At 46.3% G+C, this 18,017-nt stretch overlaps 1 protein-coding gene across 4 annotated transcripts in view; it reads left to right on the top strand.

Moving 5' to 3' along the window:
- Nucleotides 1–18,017, top strand: part of ptpn11b (protein tyrosine phosphatase non-receptor type 11b) — a 35,065-nt gene that overhangs the window by 7,880 nt on the left and 9,168 nt on the right. The window contains exons 1-5 of one of the 4 annotated variants that reach the window (XM_031566376.1): nt 4,471–4,556; nt 9,493–9,615; nt 15,470–15,664; nt 16,980–17,172; nt 17,306–17,422. In XM_031566376.1, the coding sequence (XP_031422236.1) occupies nt 4,549–4,556; nt 9,493–9,615; nt 15,470–15,664; nt 16,980–17,172; nt 17,306–17,422 (636 nt within the window). In that variant the 5' untranslated portion in view covers nt 4,471–4,548. Of the gene's footprint in view, nt 1–4,470; nt 4,879–9,492; nt 9,616–15,469; nt 15,665–16,979; nt 17,173–17,305; nt 17,423–18,017 lie in introns of those variants that run through there. The other 3 variants (XM_031566375.2, XM_031566377.2, XM_012826083.3) reach the window with 3 other exon arrangements.

The following is an 18,017-nucleotide window of genomic DNA, read 5'->3' as shown; positions in this document are numbered from 1 at the left end:
TCCGTCAGGCACACACGCACGCACCCCCAGTTCCTGTTTCCTAACATTTATGAAGTTGCATTGAAAGTTCTTTGTGAATCATGAGGTGCAAGCCGCCTCAATTGGAGTACCGGGTCGCAACTGAATGTCCCTGCCAATAACGGGGTGGAAAAAGGTGAAAAATAACAAGAACAGCAAAACAGACAGAAACGTGTCAAAGACATAATTCCCACCCAAGCTGTGTGTGTGCGTATAAACTGAGCAGGTGAAGACAACGTAGATAAGGCCAGGCATACAAACTGCTGGTTGAGCTGACTGTTACTGCCGACACAAATAGTTCTCTTAGATTTCATGGAATACACTGTCTGTCTGTTTGTGTTTTCTTTTCTGTTCAAAGCTTTCCGATTCTCAGCCAACCAGCTGTGTAAGTGTCCCTCAGTGTCCATTCACACCAGTGTGAAGTGTGTCCTCATTGTGCTTGATCATCATGTGCGCCTGTTACATTTCACTTACAGAGTGGAAGATTAATGTTATTATGTGTTGTTATTAAGAGTATTTTGATCGATCTCCAGTTGTTTTCAGTTATCCCAAAAGCACACATTTTTGTTCTATTCAAGCCCCTCCCCCATTGCTGAAATTCCTGTTGTGAACACCCCATTTCCAGAATGTTCTTTGGGATCCCACCCCCTGAAATATGGGAGCTCTGAGTCACTTTGGCAAAAACTAGACTGGTTACCCATCAGGAAAAGAGCTGCCAGAGTGGCGAAAGGAGATAGCCTTCCCCCAAGTTTCCAGGAATTTGACACAAGGGGCTTTCAGAAAAATTGATAGAATCTCCACTGAGGTCTGAAACTATCCCGTATCAAAATTACTGAAGAACTGAAGACACCGTCAAGACTTATTGTTGTCACATTTAATGCATGTTGTGTGCCAATAGCTGTATGCTATTTAATAGGGGTGGGAAAAAAAATCGATTTTTCGATTTCTCTCGATTCTCTCTAGACCGATTCTGTCTCGATTCAGAAAAGTTCATAATCGATTTTTTAATAAAAAAAAAAAAAATGTAAAAAATTAAATGTTTTTTTTTTTTTACACATCCATTTTGTGTTGAAATGCAAGCTGCATCGATTATTGCATTGTTCATTGAAAGTCATAATTGTGACAAGGAAAAGCTTTTTCTCAAATAAAAAATAGAGAAGGTAATTCATCTGTTGATTTTCTTTAATTATCAAACACAAAGTAGGAAGTGATTTGAGACTCTGAGTAGCAAACTCAAATGTTTTAAAAATCGACATGCATCGATAATCGTTTTATCGGTTTAGAATTGATAATCGATAATCGGTTTAGAATCGATAATCGGTTTAGAATCGAATCGTTGACCACTGAATCGGAATCGAATCGAATCGTGAGGTGCCAAGAGATTCCCACCCCTACTATTTAATATAGACCTGTGTCGTCTGACATTGTCATATTGGACAACTTTTAGTCATTTTTTTTATATTTCTTGTGTGACATTTGAAACTGGTGAACAAAAGACTTGAACTTACAGTATGTTTCTGACCTCTTCCTCATTCACTACTGCTGTAGCCTGTGACGGCTTCATTCGAGCGCCCCCAAACAAAAGAGCGAAACTAGGAGAGGAAGACAGAAAAGAGCATGTTCATCACCGCTAAGCACAGTCATCAACCTCATCAGTCCCCCACAAAGGGACTTGTTCACACAATGGGCTCTGCTCCGAGTGCTTTTGGCCTGTCCGTTTCCTAGAAATAGAAGGAACTCTCAGGAAGTTGTTGTTGTATGTCTGCTCTGAATTCCCCTCTTTGTGTGTGTCGATGGGGGAGAACATATTTGACACCACTCCAAAAAGAGGCTTGGTTCTGATAGGGCTGGTCGGGTGTGTAAAGGCGGTAAGGTCGTTATCAGCTGTTGAGCGCTTGTATATGATTCATGGATGTAAGATTTAATTTCACTTGTCCTTGGACTTTCCATGGGGACAGTTCAAAAATGGCAACATATTTCTTCCCTTGGCGAGAGAGAGGAGGAGGCGTGTAATGTCCAGACAAGATATGAATACCCTACACCTTATAAGTACAAGAAGCTCTGTTTGACGCCTACGCCATACTCTGCCTGCACCTGAGTTGGTGACTCTCTAGTGAGCCATAGAGTAAGCTGTCTGTTTTTTTTTTTTAAAGGTGTAATTCCCTCCTCTTGTTCTCCCCCACTCTCAGACACATACAGCTGGGTTGCCCGTTATTCCTTCCCTTGCCCCCTGCTCCTTCTACACATGTTGCCCTTCTAGTGTGCAATGGGCAACCAGACGCCACAATGCGCCAGGCGTTAGAATCCAGAGGGAACGCGGACAGGCAGGCTGGCGGGCGGGCGTGGGCTGGATGGAAACGCCGCAGCATGATCAGCGGTTCTAAAAATACCCTTGGCGGTGCCCAAAATCCACACACACTGGGCCGTCTGCACCCGATATAGCCCCTGGGGGGCTTTGAAGCGGGCTAGGGGGGCGCTAAGTATATCACCTTTTTTCACCAGCGCAGCCGCCTGTGCCTTTAAATAGCCAGCTGTATTGAACTTGAGACATTATGTAAGAGGATGGAGGCACTGTGTCGTGGGGCACGTGGGGCCCTGTGTTAATGGCCCCAGCCTTCCTCCCCCTCTCCTGTCCCCAGCCCACCCGCCTGCCTGCCTGCCTCTTGTCAGAAGGGCTCGGCCGCTCTTCAGCCCGCTGCTCCAGACAGAACCAGGCTCAGCTGCAGAAGCTACACCTCACTGCACAGCACTGGTCAGAGCGAGGAGACGCTATTCTAGGAAAGTCACCCAACCAGACTGGCTGTGCCAACACATCAGCACAGAATAACTCAAGGATGACCTCAATAAAGCCTACAAAAGGAATGCACTTGAGTGGAATCCATGAAGTGTATTTTTTTTCTGACTTTCTTCAACAGTTTGTTTTCTGTATTTTACTCATTCAATTTATTTTTGCTGTGTTAAAGGAACTGAGTTATGGAGGCAGTTTTGAGGAGTAATTCGCAATGGTGAATTCAGGCTGATTTAACACTATTTTATCATCTGCTAAAAGCCTGGAAATGAATGGTTACAAATTAACTTGGCTGAAGTGGAGAAGCAGAGTGTGAACTACAGACGTCGTTGGCACAACCACTGCACAACTCAGACGAGGGTCTCATTAATAAGGCTTACACTTGCAGTTCCCTCTAAAGGGATGAACTTAACATCACACCCACTCACTTCTTTAGTCCAGTTATCGTTTTCACAGGCGTCCCTGGCTCGGTGCTCTCTCTCTCTCTTGAACTGCCAATGCCCGTCTGTGATTGAAAGGTCATGAAGAGTGAAGTTGCTAACCATTAGTGTCGTCTCCATGGCACAGTGAGCAGGCAGCCAGAGCTCGGTGGCTTCTGGATAAAGCTTAACCAGGGCTTAGGACCGGCGAAAACTCTTAATAAGCCGCGCTCATGCTTCAGTGTCAGGGGCGCACGTTGGGCTTGACAAGTCTGCCCTATCTGTGACTTTTTGTAGCCCTGACCTACTTGTCTCTGTCACAGAATAAACCAGGCTCTGGCAACCGGCTTGCCTTTTAGGTTTTGTGGGTTTGAGTAGCCCTCTTGGGGACCTTTGCACTGGTTTTTAGGTTCGTTTTTTGAATGGTTGTGTATGCTTGTCCGTCCTGTGTTTATCGGGTGCCTGCCAACTCTGTCAGTGGGTAGTGAACTTGATGCCCCTCAGCATGCCAGTGCTGTAGATTTCCAGTTCACTTCTTGCATCATGAAGTGAATTCACTTCTTGCATTATGAACTCAGACAGGGTACGCATTATCTAGACTAAACCTAAGTACTTTTCTGTGCAGTCTACAAGGAAATATCTCTTGCAAAGTCATTTTAACACAGGATGACATGATAATATAACAAATGGGACATTACAGTGTTGACTGTAAAGGCTTAATAATACAGAATTGTCCCACGCTCAGTTGTGGGAGTCTGGGTCGCCAGTACCATAGTGCATACAGTACATAATTGGTCTGAAGGTGATTCCTCCAGATATGTAGGTACAGTAACACTGTACAGTGAGTGCCCTGGGATATTTTTACAACAGAAAAATGGCACCAGCTGCTACCCACTGTCCTCCAATAATGAGTGCAAAGATAAAGCGAAGGCGGGCATGTGTGCAATTGTTCTGTGTGTGTGCGCGTGTGGTCGTGTGTGTGTGTGACGCTGTGTCACATTCTACTCAGAGGGGATGGACAGTTGCTCAGAGGCTGATTGTGCGGGCTGGCTCTCCTATCAGGGCAGCTCACACTCATCCAAATCCCAGATTAAACACCCCCGCCTCTCTCTCTCTCGCACTCGCTCTCTCTCTTTCTCTCTCTCTCTCTCTCTCGCTCTCTTTCTTTCTCTCTCTCTCGCCCTCTCTCTCTCTCTCTCTCTCTTTCCATCCACCAGCACTCCTACAAGTCCCTGCCCCCTCCCTCTCCTCCTTGTGTAACTGTACTGATCGTGGATTACTAAACTCTGAGCCAACCCGGAGCTCTGTCAAGCTCCAACCAGAATGGTGAGGTAGGGGAAAAAAATCTGCATACTAGTTATCAATGTTTTATTTTGGGGAGGATTTTTTTTTTGTGGCATGTTATTACGATGCATATTACATTGCGTGTTTGCTGCCTGCCCAGCCACTGTCAGTGGAGCTGCTTAATGCAAGTTTGATTCACACCAATCTGTTGATGTGTTTTCCCAACGAAGCAAAGCGAAGGAGACAGAGAAAGAAAAAGACAGACCCTGCATGTGATAGAGAAAGTAAAGAGAGGACTTGTGAGGAGGCTGCCGTTGTGGATGTGGATATGTGTACAGTGCGCTGTGGCCGCGTGGAGCTGCTCTGGGAGTAAGTGGCTGTCAAGCCTCTATCTGGTGGTGGGGGGGGGGGGTTGGCCTTTGGGGCTCTGGGCTGTGGTGGGATGGGTGGGGGTTATGTGGGGGCAAAATTGTGGGCACAGGTGGGGCAGTTCGGTTTGTTAGCGGGAGCAGGGAGTCGCACCGGGTAGCCCACCTGAGCCGACCTCGTCGAGGCTCTTTGTGCTGAGTAGCCACCTCCGGGGTTTTGTCAGCGGCAGCCAAAGCTGCCCTCCTGACCTGGCGCAACCCTTCACCTGGCTTTCTGACCTTTGCTCTTGGCTGTGTGTCCTACTGAGCTGGATGTATTAAGTCACTGCATGCTGCTTCTGCTGTGGGCGAGAGGCCGCTGACGAGGGCGATGGGTGGTCTGGCTAATTTGCTGATTAGAGCTGTGTGTGTTACGCCAATTTCACTGTTTGTAAAAAAACATCAAAAGGGTTCAGAGATACAGTTGACCTTGCTGTCATGTCTTTTTTCGTCCATTGAAAAAAATTGGATTTCACAGTCCAGCAGTAACTTCAAAGGCAGCTTGATGCAGGATTAGTATCACATGTTGTGTTCTGATGTGATAACTACATGCATTGTTTAGGGGTTTTTTGGTCAGTGTTGCATATCCTAATTTGGAATTTGCAGAATGGGTATAATTAAAATGTAATCCGATTTGGGAGAAGACCACTGAACATCTGGTGTTACAACAGATGCAACAGTGCATTCCGTTTTTTTTGGTCTTCCATTGAAATAGAGGAATTACATCACCCCTTACCAGCCAGAAAAGAAAGACTGCGAAACATTGGCTTTTCAAGAATTGTTTTATGCCTAAGTTTACAAACATGTCGTGCCATGGGGGTGTTTCTGTTCCTCTTTTTTACCCAATTCTGCTTTAGTGTGTCTTAATTATGCCTTTGCTTTTGTCTTTGCTAGCGCAGGTATTTATCTAAGCTACAGTCATCCAGAGAGATTTTACTTTAATGTATGCACTCTTATTGCCGTTTAGAAAGTAGATTGTTATCTCTCTATAACTGCGCTATGTGTACACTGTGCTGAACAACACTAAGCCTCAAGCGCAATTAAAGAACGATCCAGGGGCGATGTTTTTGTCTTTTTTATTACTTTATTGCTCAGGAAGATGTGTGTGTGTTTAGAGAAGTGCGGCGTCACAAAGCATGCTTATCACATGGAACAAACCTGCAGTGAAACAAGAAAGTGTGAAGTGACAAATGGTCATTCTGACGTGTTGGTTTTTTTTTTTCTGTTTTATCAGCAGCAGCGCAGTCGAAGTACTAGTGGGGAGTTTCCCTCTGGGTCAGGCCAGACAGACGGAATGACAGACAGACACATTAGCCCCCAGGACTCAAAGAGACACCAGCCTAGCTGTGTGTGCAGGGAGCCCAGGAGATTGTGACAAACAACAGTGGCTCGCTCCACAAATGAGACACATTGTATGCCGTAGATGACATTCACCCGCTGACACTGATGATTAAGTGGGTACCAGTCAGCCATTGTCACGTCACATGACGTCTGAATAAATGTTACGTTTTTTTTCAGCAGCCATAGTACTGAGATTGTACGTCTTATTGTGGCTTCATAGATCAGATGCTCTGTGCAGTTTTCTACTCACTGCACGCACCTCCCTAATTGATACCAGCAGATTGCAAGCGCCAGAAAGAGTTATGTAAACGTGAACATACTGTAGATTCAGTACATGGTTAGTGAAGTGCTTCAGCTTAGGGTAAAAAGAGGACGAGGTTTGCGCACTGAGCACTGAGTTTCCAGAAAAGCCTCATCTGTCGCTTTCTGTATAGAATGCCTCAACAACAACAGGGTTAATCCATTGAAAAGAATGTGGAGAAGCCTATGCAATATATATTCTCCTCCTCTTGTAAATGGTACATGATGCCTGGATGCTATTCTTTTCTCCTTGTCCACGGCTGATGTTCTGGTGCTTTGTAGATTGCACACAGGCTTGTCCAATCCCACTTCATTGTCCCACCCCCACCCTACACACACACACACACACACACACACACACACAGACTTCCCATGTATTTGTGTCTAATCCTCTGGTGAATGCCATTTGTAATCATTTACGATTTGCTGTGTTTGAAAAAAGTTGTTTCCTAATCTCCCCCTGAGGGGATATGAATGAGAAGCCCGTGGCGGCTGGCTGGCTGGTTGGCTGGCTGGGTGGATAAAGGGGGTCAGGTGCAATCTGGCCCAGCTCTGGGTCCCAGATGTCTGGCCGGCCGAGCCCTCTGCTCCACCCTCCACCGCCAGCAGCTCTCACGTGAGGCAGGCCAGGGAAGAGGCTCGCACTGTCAGGTCTCACTGTCACATTTCATTTCATCTCGGACGTCTATGTAGGCATTAAAGGGAAAGGTTGCAGTATGCCGTAGGATTAGGAAAGGATTGTGTGTGTGTGTGTGTATAGATATGTGTGAATCTGTGGGCAATGCAAATGTTCCCACCTATTTGCGTGTGTCCATCAACATCTCTGTGTTGACATCAGGACCTCCTGTGCCCCAGGCCCAGTGCTGAGAGTGAGGCTGCCGTGTGCTGGAGCCGGGCCACACGAGCACACTCCACTCTTGTAAAGAGGTCACAGGGGTCTGATTGTTCCAGGCCAGGGCCATGAGCTTGCACACAGACCCCCCTCTTAAACCGTGTTAATGTTTACGGCCAGACGAAGGGGGAAGTTTGGCCCCCTGGAAATCAGGTTTAATCGGTGGGAGGCCAGAGGTGAGCTGATCCACCGGGCAAGCTCCTTTTGTAGGCGCAGCTGCATCCGTGTGGCCTGCTGCTGGATGACGGGGGCATGTGGGTGCACCACACTTGGTGTAGGAGTGAGATGATGGGCAGCGTGTCTCACCGATTCAGGGTGTTTTTTGTCACAGCCGAGGAAGTGATGATAAGAGTGCGTTGGTTATGATGATGATGTGTGTGTGTGTGTGTGTGTGTGTGTGTGTGTGTGTGTGTGTGTTTGCATGCGTTGGTTTAATTGGGAGCGTTCTCATCTTCACACCATCAGCTGGTCAACTGGTTGTGCCAGGAGACATGAGTGGGAGTGTTTTTGTGTGTGTGTGTGTGTGTGTGTGTGTGTGTGTGTGTGTGTGTGTGTGTGTCCATCCACGCGCGTCGTGAGTCACACGGGCCAATTCTATAAATGTTTGTCGAGAAGTGTATTTATTTTCCCCCCTCCTGTTGAATCATTGCTTCTCGCAGTGAAGTGTTCTCTCTCTTTCTTTCGTCACAGCCACTCACAACCAGTTTGTTCTGCTTTGATCGTTTCCATGACCCAGTCGCCACAAGGCCTGCGCTGTTGAGTGTTTGCACATCAACTGCTGAGTTTCCTCAAAATATTTGCCTCCACTGTACGCAATGGGTGACATTCTCCCTGATTTACCTTGAAAACATCTAAGCAGCTTTTTCCCTTGTGAGGCTCAAGAGACGAAAGACGGGAATCCTTCCTCATTTAATTACGTTTAAGCACTCAGACAGGCCAAAGAAAGGTAGTAAATAAAAAAAAAAATGCAGGCATCTATACATGCTTGGTAACTGGCATTTCGTCTGCTTGTCTTAATGCCACACATTTAGTACATAATGGCCAAGCATTTTTTGGAATGCATTTTTATTTTGGATTATTTTTTGTGTGTTATTTTTGGTTCTGATCCCAGATGAGGCCCAAATCCCTCGCAGCTTATAGAATTATCACTCATTTCTCTCGTTCAAACAAAGGCCACGCCAATAATTCCATTTTGTGTAACAGTCCGCGCCCCGCTCCCCTGCAGACATCGCATCGGGTGAAGTGTGAGGTAGTGGCAAGGGCCGACTGCTGAAACAGCACAGTGCTTTTTGATTGGTCTCTCTTAAAGCGGGGGCAGAACGGCGTCGCCCGTTTGTCTTAAGCAATGGAGTGAAAAATAATTGTTGTCTTGTCACTCGAATTACAGTAGTAATTATGCAATTAACGATTAACATGCTCCAAATGTGATTTTTCTGATTAGTGCAATGGCCTCATAAGCGTGATTTATGGAAGTTAATTATGCTGTGTTTCCAAGCATGATGGGAATGCAGTTTGTGTTTGCATTCATGAGTGCCACCACATGCTCCATATTTCCCAGCGGCTGGGTCTTACTGTACGGGCCCGTAACCCTTTACCGGGAAGGGGATTACGGTCATGTCATCTGAGTATATTATGCCCTAAGTCTACACTGTAATCCCTTCCCATTGCAAACTCGTTTATCACATGTAAATCAGCCCATGCTACGGCCATCAGCATTCCAGTTCCTCCCTTTGTTCTTCCCACCCGTCACGTCCTCCCACTGGCTTCCCTCCGCCGAGCCACATGGCCACTTCATGCTTCTGTTTGTTTACATAATGCACCGCCTGTTCTGCTCACTTTGTGTTCTGGTCAAAATGAGGAGTTCTTTCAGCTTTCATTATACTAACCTAGAAACATTGAATTGTGAATGTGTGCATAGGTATGTGCGTGTGTGAGAGAGAGAGAGAGAGAGAGAAAGTTTGCTGTGTGTTAATGATGGGAGAACACATCTCTTTAACAGATAGAGAGATCTCACCTCTGTCTGGTGTCTGGTCCCCTGTGCAGGTGGTTCCACCCCAACATCACTGGGTTAGAGGCGGAGCAGCTCCTCCTGACACGGGGCGTCCACGGCAGCTTCCTGGCCAGGCCTAGCAAGAGCAACCCAGGGGACTTCACACTCTCTGTCAGGTACAGCTGCCCTCTGGCTATATTATATGGTTGTTTATTTGCTGCTGGTGGTGTTGTGCTTGCTTCTGTTGTTATTATTATGTCTGGAGCAAGCTTGTGCTGCAAAGGCCCTAGCCAAAAGAAAATAAGGAATAAAATATGTGGCCTCCTCAGGCAGGCTGTCAGTACACAGTCATTTAAAGAGTTGAGTGCGTATTGTTTCTCACAGCACACTGCCCTGGTGGGTGATACCATTAACATCTGCTGGGTTAATGTCTACAAATGTCTTCAAATTCATTTGGTTATTTTTCTTTTCTTTTTTTTAAATTTAAACAGTATGAGGAAAAGAAAGTCATCAGAGACAAAGTATTTCTCAGTTATTCGCTTGTGACATGCAGGCCTTGGAGGGAAATGACCTTTTGAAGCCCTTGCCTGGAAAAAAGCGTAGATGGAATGGAAAATACTAAGAAAGAAAAAAAGAGACTTGGCTTTCGCTCCTGGCTATTAATGAACTCTAGCATAAAGAGCAGCTCTGTGCGAACAATAGGAGTGGATGGCGCCATACTGTGCTTTATGGCACAAACAAACACTGGTCAGCACTTACACATTTCACTCGCAGGATTGACCTTGAAGTGTATAGATGTGTATGGACAACCAATACAGACTATTCAGCACAGCTCACAAGTGTTTCACAGCCACTTCGATGATTTCACTTCTATCAATGTTCTGTAACAGAGCTGAATGAACTAATAGAAATGGCCATGCCCCTTCGTCATGTGGCCATGCCAGTGTGTTTGTGTATCCATAAAGCTGAGGAGAAGTACACTGCAGCTCATATCAGCAGCCCTGCCTTAGACTGTAGAGGATCAGTGGTGATAGAGAGAGAGAGAGAGAGAGAGAGAAAGAGAGAGAGACGGAAGCTTTTAAGTTTCTCATCGGTTGGCTCTTGGGTGGGGAAACTTATCAGTGTATCACTGTCCTGCTCTCTGCACTTTACAGCAGCCGTTGGCACCAAAACACAGAAAGAGAGAGAGAGACAGATGGAGAGATTGAGAGTGAGAGAGACAGCAGGAGAAAAGGAAAGAGAGAGAGAGCGAGAGAGAGTGGAGGGAAAAAAACTGGGAGAGAAAGGCAGCCATACGGGCTGGGCTGGTCTGGTCTGCTGGCGAGGAGTCAACAGCGGTAGCTCTTAATGGCCTTAAGACGTGGAGGCCCCACGCAGGGAACAGCGGCTGCGGTAGCGGCTGCCACAGCAGGGGCGTCTGTGGCTTTGCGCTGAGCCGATCCCAGGGCGTAATGTGCTCCGGATTCGGCGGCAGGCTTGTGCCCGAGGCCTAACCACAGCCAGCCCCCATCTCAGGGTCTGCCGTGCCCGAACGTCGGCTGGTTCCTCTGCTGGTTCAGCTGACAGACACACAGACACTTTCACTCCGTAGTCTGCGGAAGGTAGGGGGCCGGAACTTCCCAGCAGCTACTGTGTGGTGCCCGTATGAAGCTTATTAGTAACTTTACCCTGTCAAATCAAGAGCTTTGGCCGGAGTAGATTGTTACGGTTTTCAAAGACTGTATTTCAGTCTGTCATCTTTCATCTCTTGATGATCTATCAGTAGTCTTTCATCATCAGGCCTTGCTTGTATGTGACATAAAGAAAATAATATAATACAAAGAAATCGCAATGGTCAACTTGAAAATATAATCTGTAGTTATTAAAAATGGATTGTGTGTGTGATGTAGTGTGGTTGAGTGCTTGAAAGTTTGAAGATGTTATTTTATTAAGCCCCAACAAGATATGCACAGCGCTTGCAACTTTTTTTTATCACTTAAACTGCAGACAGACAAGCTTAGAGAAGACCATTACTCTCTGACTCACACGGCAAAGATCCAATAATGAGCTTTCTATCTCGTAGACTTTTTCATGCACTCTCACTCTCACTCAGAAACAAACACACACTCACACACACACACACACACACACACACACACACACACACACTTCTCTTAGAGTGCATTTTCATAACTGGAGAGATGGTAATTACAAAGTCATTAAGAAAGTCTCCCCTTACAAGGGCATTATTTGATAAAGCATCCTGGTCGCACAAATGGACTCAAAGGGACTACATCACACCATTATCTTCTCTTTCCTGTCTATGTCCTCTCTCTCTCTCTCTCTCTCTCTCACTCTCTCTCTCCCTTCCTCTCTGTCTGTCTACCATGAGTGGAGGCTTCCTTATTGAATACTCTGTGCATGCTGAGACTAGACCCAGTCAGAACTGAAAAGGTAAATCAGTGGATTACACATTGCATTAGCCATCCTGTAACTAACACTGATTACATGCTGTGCTGTAACAGTAGCAGGGCATCAGCTATCTCGCTTAATGTCCATTAATGTTGAGTTTAATGGTTTGTTCGTGTTGACTTGTGCGTTGAATTATGTTTGTTACGGGAACATCCATTTACATGATGCATTCATTAACATAAACAAACCATAAACTGCAGCATTTCACATTACTCACAGTTTATCTCTGCTGACGTTAATAGCTCGGGTGTGAATAATGGAAACGTAATGTAAAACATAACAGAGTGTTTTTCGCACTGGTGTGTATAAGTGTTCTACAAGTTAGGAGGGTGAGTTGAGGACTGAAGACGCCAGGCGGAGCAGAGATGAGAGGCCTTAGGGGTCAGGGGTCATTGTCCTGAGATGCCCTGTCTCTGTATCCTCTGATGTGAGAATGGCCTCCCTGCAGATGTAACGCCTGGGTGTCCACACCCGATGGGAATCCCAGCCCGGGGATCAAACCTCTCCTTTCGAAACAGATCTCTCCAAGTCTGGAATGTTCTTGCCCCTTGTGCTGAATATAGAGTCCCCTCCCTCTCTCTTCCCAATTACGTAATAGCCGATTGCCTCAATTCACTGTAAATATTTCCACTGCCGTGGAGCTATTTATAGATCTTCACCATTGATCCCGGGCGGTGCATGTCCAAACATAATCTCTGGGCTGGCTTTAATCGCAGTGGCCCGACTCCACGAGGAGGACGAGCTAAATGACATTGGCTGCCGGAGATGGAGAATGGCAGGCTTGGTATCTGCGGTGGGGGGGGGGGGGGGGGGGTTGGATGAGGGGGGTTTAAAAGGCTGGTGATTAAACAGACTCCCAGTGAGACAGACGGGCATCGAGTCGGGTCGGTTTTCTCCTGTCTCTCTGACCGGCTAGCGCGGGGCTGGCCCGATAGAACAGGACAATCAATGATGTACTCGCACTGAACTGGGGATTACAACAACAACAAAAACAGAAAAGGTAAAAATAGGAAGAAAGAAGTGAGCAGGAGTAAAGGAAGTGAGCACCCTTGGTTACCGAATGGGTCGGGGTTGGGTTGCGAGGAGGTGATGCCCCACACTCTACCCTCTGCCAGCGTCACGCAATGGGGGGCGGGGGGGTCAGATATCAGCCATTGTGATTGATTTTGACCCTGTGAGCCGAGAGGAAAGAACACACCATCTTTCATTCATTCAATATGCTCCCTCACTCACGCTGCATTTCCATGGGGGGGGGGTTCCAGTGTGATACATCAATAACTATGTTTCCATGTGTACGTTTGGGTGGTGCTTTTATCCACAGCAACCTCCCAAAGGGGGGTAGAGTTCAACACAACTGACAGCAGGTGGAGGAGAAACGATTGAAAATAGGCAAGACTGTGGTTTCACAGAAACCAATGCATAAGAAGTCTGTAAGGTGGTGTAGGAGTACGGGATGGAAGTGTGGGGGATCAAGAAGAAGTGTTCACGTCCTTTTGAAGAACAAGTGAGATTCTGCTCAAGAGCATATGCTGAACTAAATATGTTGCACTTCCCTGATGTTCATTTTATGAGGTATTTCAATTTGCATAATTGAGTCTTTGCTCTCACATCTTTAGTAGCTTACCGTTTTAAATGTATTTGTTCAGTTATCACTTTTTTCAGTGGAGTATTCAGTGTGACCCAGTGGTGCTGGCAGAGACCGATTGGCCAGGACAAGTATGCCAGTTTTTTGGCCAGCTAAAGATAGCACACCCACAGGAGCCCGTGTAATGACGAGGACAAGATTGCAGCAAAGATACGATGATTATCCTCCTGAGGTCACGCACTGTACTTGCAGCGCACTCCTGACAGCGCTCACACAACGTCACACAACTCCTGCATCATTTCTCTCTCTCTCTCTCTCTCTCTCTCTCTCTCTCTCTCTCTCTCTCTCTATCTCTCTCTCTGTTGAATGGCATCCAGATCAGTGAACATCCATCAGGCTGTGTGGAGCGGCATGCCGTCTGTCCTTATAAGAGTGAGAAGGCAGAGGCTCAGTTGGACTGGGATTTGTTATTTGTGTCTTTGCGTGCACTGTAATTGCATTAAAGCGGCCTGGGCCAGCCAGCCATGCAGGCAGGCAGACACACACACACACACACACACACACACACACATGTGCGCACACACCACACATACAAACACACTCTCTCTCTCTCTCTCTCTCTCTCTCTCTCTCTCTCTCTCTCTCTCTCGCTCTCACACACACACACACACTCAGACAAATGCTCACTTATACACACACACACACATATGTGCACACAAACACCACATAAACACTCTCTCTCTCTCTCTCTCTCTCTCTCTCTCTCTCTCTCTCTCGATCTCACACACACACACACTCACAAATGCTCACTCATACACACACACACACACACACACACACAGGCCGGCAGTGGGCTCCACAGACACACTCATGCGTGGCCCAGCAGTCAGTAACCATTAGCTGGCGCTGATGAGGGGCGCACTGCTCCCTGCACCATGGAAACATCCATAATGCAATTACAAGCAGTCCAGAGTGCAGATTTATGAAAGATAGAACAATAACGATGGATGAGGGAGGGCAACACAGAGACAAGAGAGAGGGAAAGGAGAATGATGAGATTTATTTCACTCCATCCAAACCCCTTCTCCATAAATTACATTTGAAGGAATAGAAGGCTATTGTGAACAAGACAGTGTATGTTTGTAACACTTTCATCTCTTTTTTTTCCTTCTTTTTTTCTTCTTCCCTCACTGGGATATTTGTCCTTTTTTTTGACTGGCATGTCACGGCAGTCAGTGGAGACAGAGACAGATGTGATCTGTGCACGTAGTGAGCGGCTGTGGTTAGCGGGGACTGTGCCAGAACGGCGCAGGTGTTTTTTTCCTTCCGTTACTCTGTCGGTTGGATGTGTTAAGCCTCAGCTCATTGTGAGCTGAAAAGCTGAAACCCAACAGGGAGACAAAATGCTCTCTGGATTGGATGAGTTTATGTGCGCATCCCACACACGATGTTCCACAAAAATGTCCTCGCTCTGCTTTTTAACAGAGTGCATATGGCTTATTTTGTTTGATGGCTACTTCACATGAACTAGAATAACCCTGGAAATCCTGTAATGTCCTGTTCTGTAATTTGGTCCCATAAGCTGATAAGAATGTCTTTAGGTGATTGTGGGTGAATAAGGTATTAAGCGAAAACCCATAAACCTGCCGTATTTTTTCCCGGGGCCCACAAAGATGTTTTGGCTGCAAAATCCCTCTCAAAATCCAGCTGAAATCAAATGTATTGTAGACTCTGGGGTCTAAGCTGTGTGAACTCTACGAAGCTGTCTGTCTCTCTCTATCTCACTTTCTGTTTCTCTCTCTCTCTCTAGATATCTCTCACTGAGTCTTCAGTTTCTGTGGTCGTCCTGTCTATCCTGTTTGCTCTCTTTCCATTGCATTGGATTAGATCCCCACCTACACATAATAAACAACACTTTCTCTATATCCCCCCTCCCTCACGCTCTCTCTCTCTCTCTCTTTCTCTCTCTCTCTCTCTGTCTGCCCGGTTCGTAGGCGTAACGATGAGGTCACCCACATTAAGATCCAGAACTCGGGGGACTACTACGATCTGTATGGCGGGGAGAAGTTTGCCACGCTGGCCGAGCTGGTGCAGTACTACACCGAGCAGCACGACCTGCTGCGCGAGAGGAACGGCGACGTCATTGAGCTCAAGTACCCCCTCAACTGCAAGGACCCCACATCGGAGAGGTACAGCCCAGCATAGGCCCGGTCCAGCCCAGTACAGCAGCACACAGCACAGTCCAGTGCAACACACCATGGCCTGTTGCATAGTGTTTGAATGGGAGTAGAGTAGTGTGCCCTCTAGGGTTTGCACTGTGGTAGTGCAGGGGAGCAGAGGACTTTTTATTTTTTTGCTCCAATGCCAGGTCAGGAAACCTAGAAGGATCAACAGGTATTGACAAGAACAATCCATATTATCAAAAATTATCAATTTGAACCAACAATTTTAGAATAAATGACTGGACGGAACATGTAATGATAGTATGCATTGTTTCTGGAATGGCTATCTCTGCAATACGGATATGCTGATTGGTGGTGTGAGTATAATATGGCAGCCCTTAGAACATAGTATTGTCCAAATCAGCCCAACTCTGGCTGCAGTGTATATCACTGAGGCTGTGTAAAGCAGGCTGTTCACCTGAATCTGGGAAGTAATGAGAAGAAGTGGTGAATGTGATTGCCAATAGAGCTGTGCACCGAGCACCTGCAAATTGCAACACAGTCAAGAACACACACACACCCTGAACAATGCATGCGATTTGGTAGAAAGCAGACAAATCAATCATGCCATTAGGTGCAGACTCTGCTGCAAATATGAAATAGCTTGGCTGCAGAAGAGTATTTAGCACTAAGTATCAACATTGTTGTGTTGCATTGTTGAGCATTTTCAGTGTTTCCCCTCGGGTATATATTTAGTGCTAAGTGCCTTATTTTCACGAAGCAGACATGTACTGTATGTCGCCTAAGCGATTCCTCCCCCACACATTCACAGGTTCATCACAGGCCCCTCCTGACCACATTGTGTGGAAACAAGTTCCTACTGACACCTCTGCTTTCAATCCATTCTCAGCCACATATATAACCACCATATGGTGTTTGTGAGAATGTGTGTGTGTTTGTATGTGTGTGTGTGTGTGTGTGTGTGTGTGTGTGTGTGTGTGTGTGTGTTTGATCTCAAATGCATCCTTCAGACAGCGGGGAAACTGCTATCTCTACTTAACCATGTAAAAGTAGAAGACATCTACCCCCAGTGAGATGCTATCAAACGCACGTAAAGCCATATGTCTGTGACAAACTTTCCGTCTGAAGAAGAAAAAAAACCGTTCCATATACGTTAGTGCAAAGCACAATGTCTGGGGTACTTAGAAAGGGGCTTTGTAGCTGGTTACGGGGGGGGGGGTTGGCATTTAGAATAGGTCTGAGAATGTTGTTTTGGGAAGAACAGAGTACCTCTGCTCATTAGAGATGGCCTCATGTGTGTTGGTTTGTGGCCCCTGCTTAGATGGTACCACGGGCACCTCTCTGGGCGTGATGCGGAGAAGCTCCTCACGGAAAAGGGCAAGCCGGGCAGCTTCCTGGTGCGCGAGAGCCAGAGCAAGCCAGGCGACTTTGTGCTGTCCGTCCTCACCAACGAGGAGAAGCACGAAAACGTGGACCGCAAGACCAAAGTCACACACGTCATGATCCGATATCAAGTAAGAGAACGCCCCTATTCTCCACCTGAACAAAAGGGATCTCTATAACCCAATCTGGGTATTCCACCATATTCATGTCAACCACAGAATGTCCAGTGAGTGGTGATTGACACTTTTGATGGTGCCTCCACAGGATGGCAAGTATGACGTAGGTGGAGGAGAGAGGTTCGACACCCTGGCGGACCTGGTGGAGCACTATAAGAAGAACCCCATGGTGGAGAAGAGTGGTATAGTGGTACACCTGAAACAGGTAAGCACGCAGTAGTGCATGCTGGGTAAAACAACATGTAGGAGGGTTCTCATTGTGTAAGGGAAGTAACTTGCCTTGCGTAAAGTATAACCTTCTCGATGTCCCCAAAATAAACAGTCTGTATGGTTTGTTTCAAACTCACAATGGTACAACAAGTGCCTAATAGTGGCTGACAATAGGCTCAAGGCTAGAGTGCAATGAACCAGCCAGTCAAACAGCTACAGAAAACGTTTTGATTTCTGCAGCTTTGCACATGATGGGTGTGGTGAAGACAGCAAACGTCTTTGTGGTTAGACAAATAATATATAGATGGAACAAAAAAGTAGATATGTAGGAAGGCTCGGGGTGTAGGTATGAAAGTGAGGAATAAAAATGTAACATTGTTGCTCCCTTCATTATCTCTACCAGAGTAAAATGCAAGAAAAAAAAAACAGGTTCACATAACAGACCGTTAACAGATATGTGCAGCTCATATAAAATACAATAGCACCAAAATGCACCTCTATTTTTGGTTGTTTTTGTTCTTCCATTTATTTTTCACTTATGGGGAATTGATGTTAGGATTATATCATTTTTTATTTATGTTAGTATCTTC

This window comes from Clupea harengus, chromosome 4, assembly GCF_900700415.2.
Source record: "Clupea harengus chromosome 4, Ch_v2.0.2, whole genome shotgun sequence".
NCBI classification, from domain to species: domain Eukaryota; kingdom Metazoa; phylum Chordata; class Actinopteri; order Clupeiformes; family Clupeidae; genus Clupea; species Clupea harengus.
This window is presented reverse-complemented; position numbering and strand designations above follow the sequence as displayed.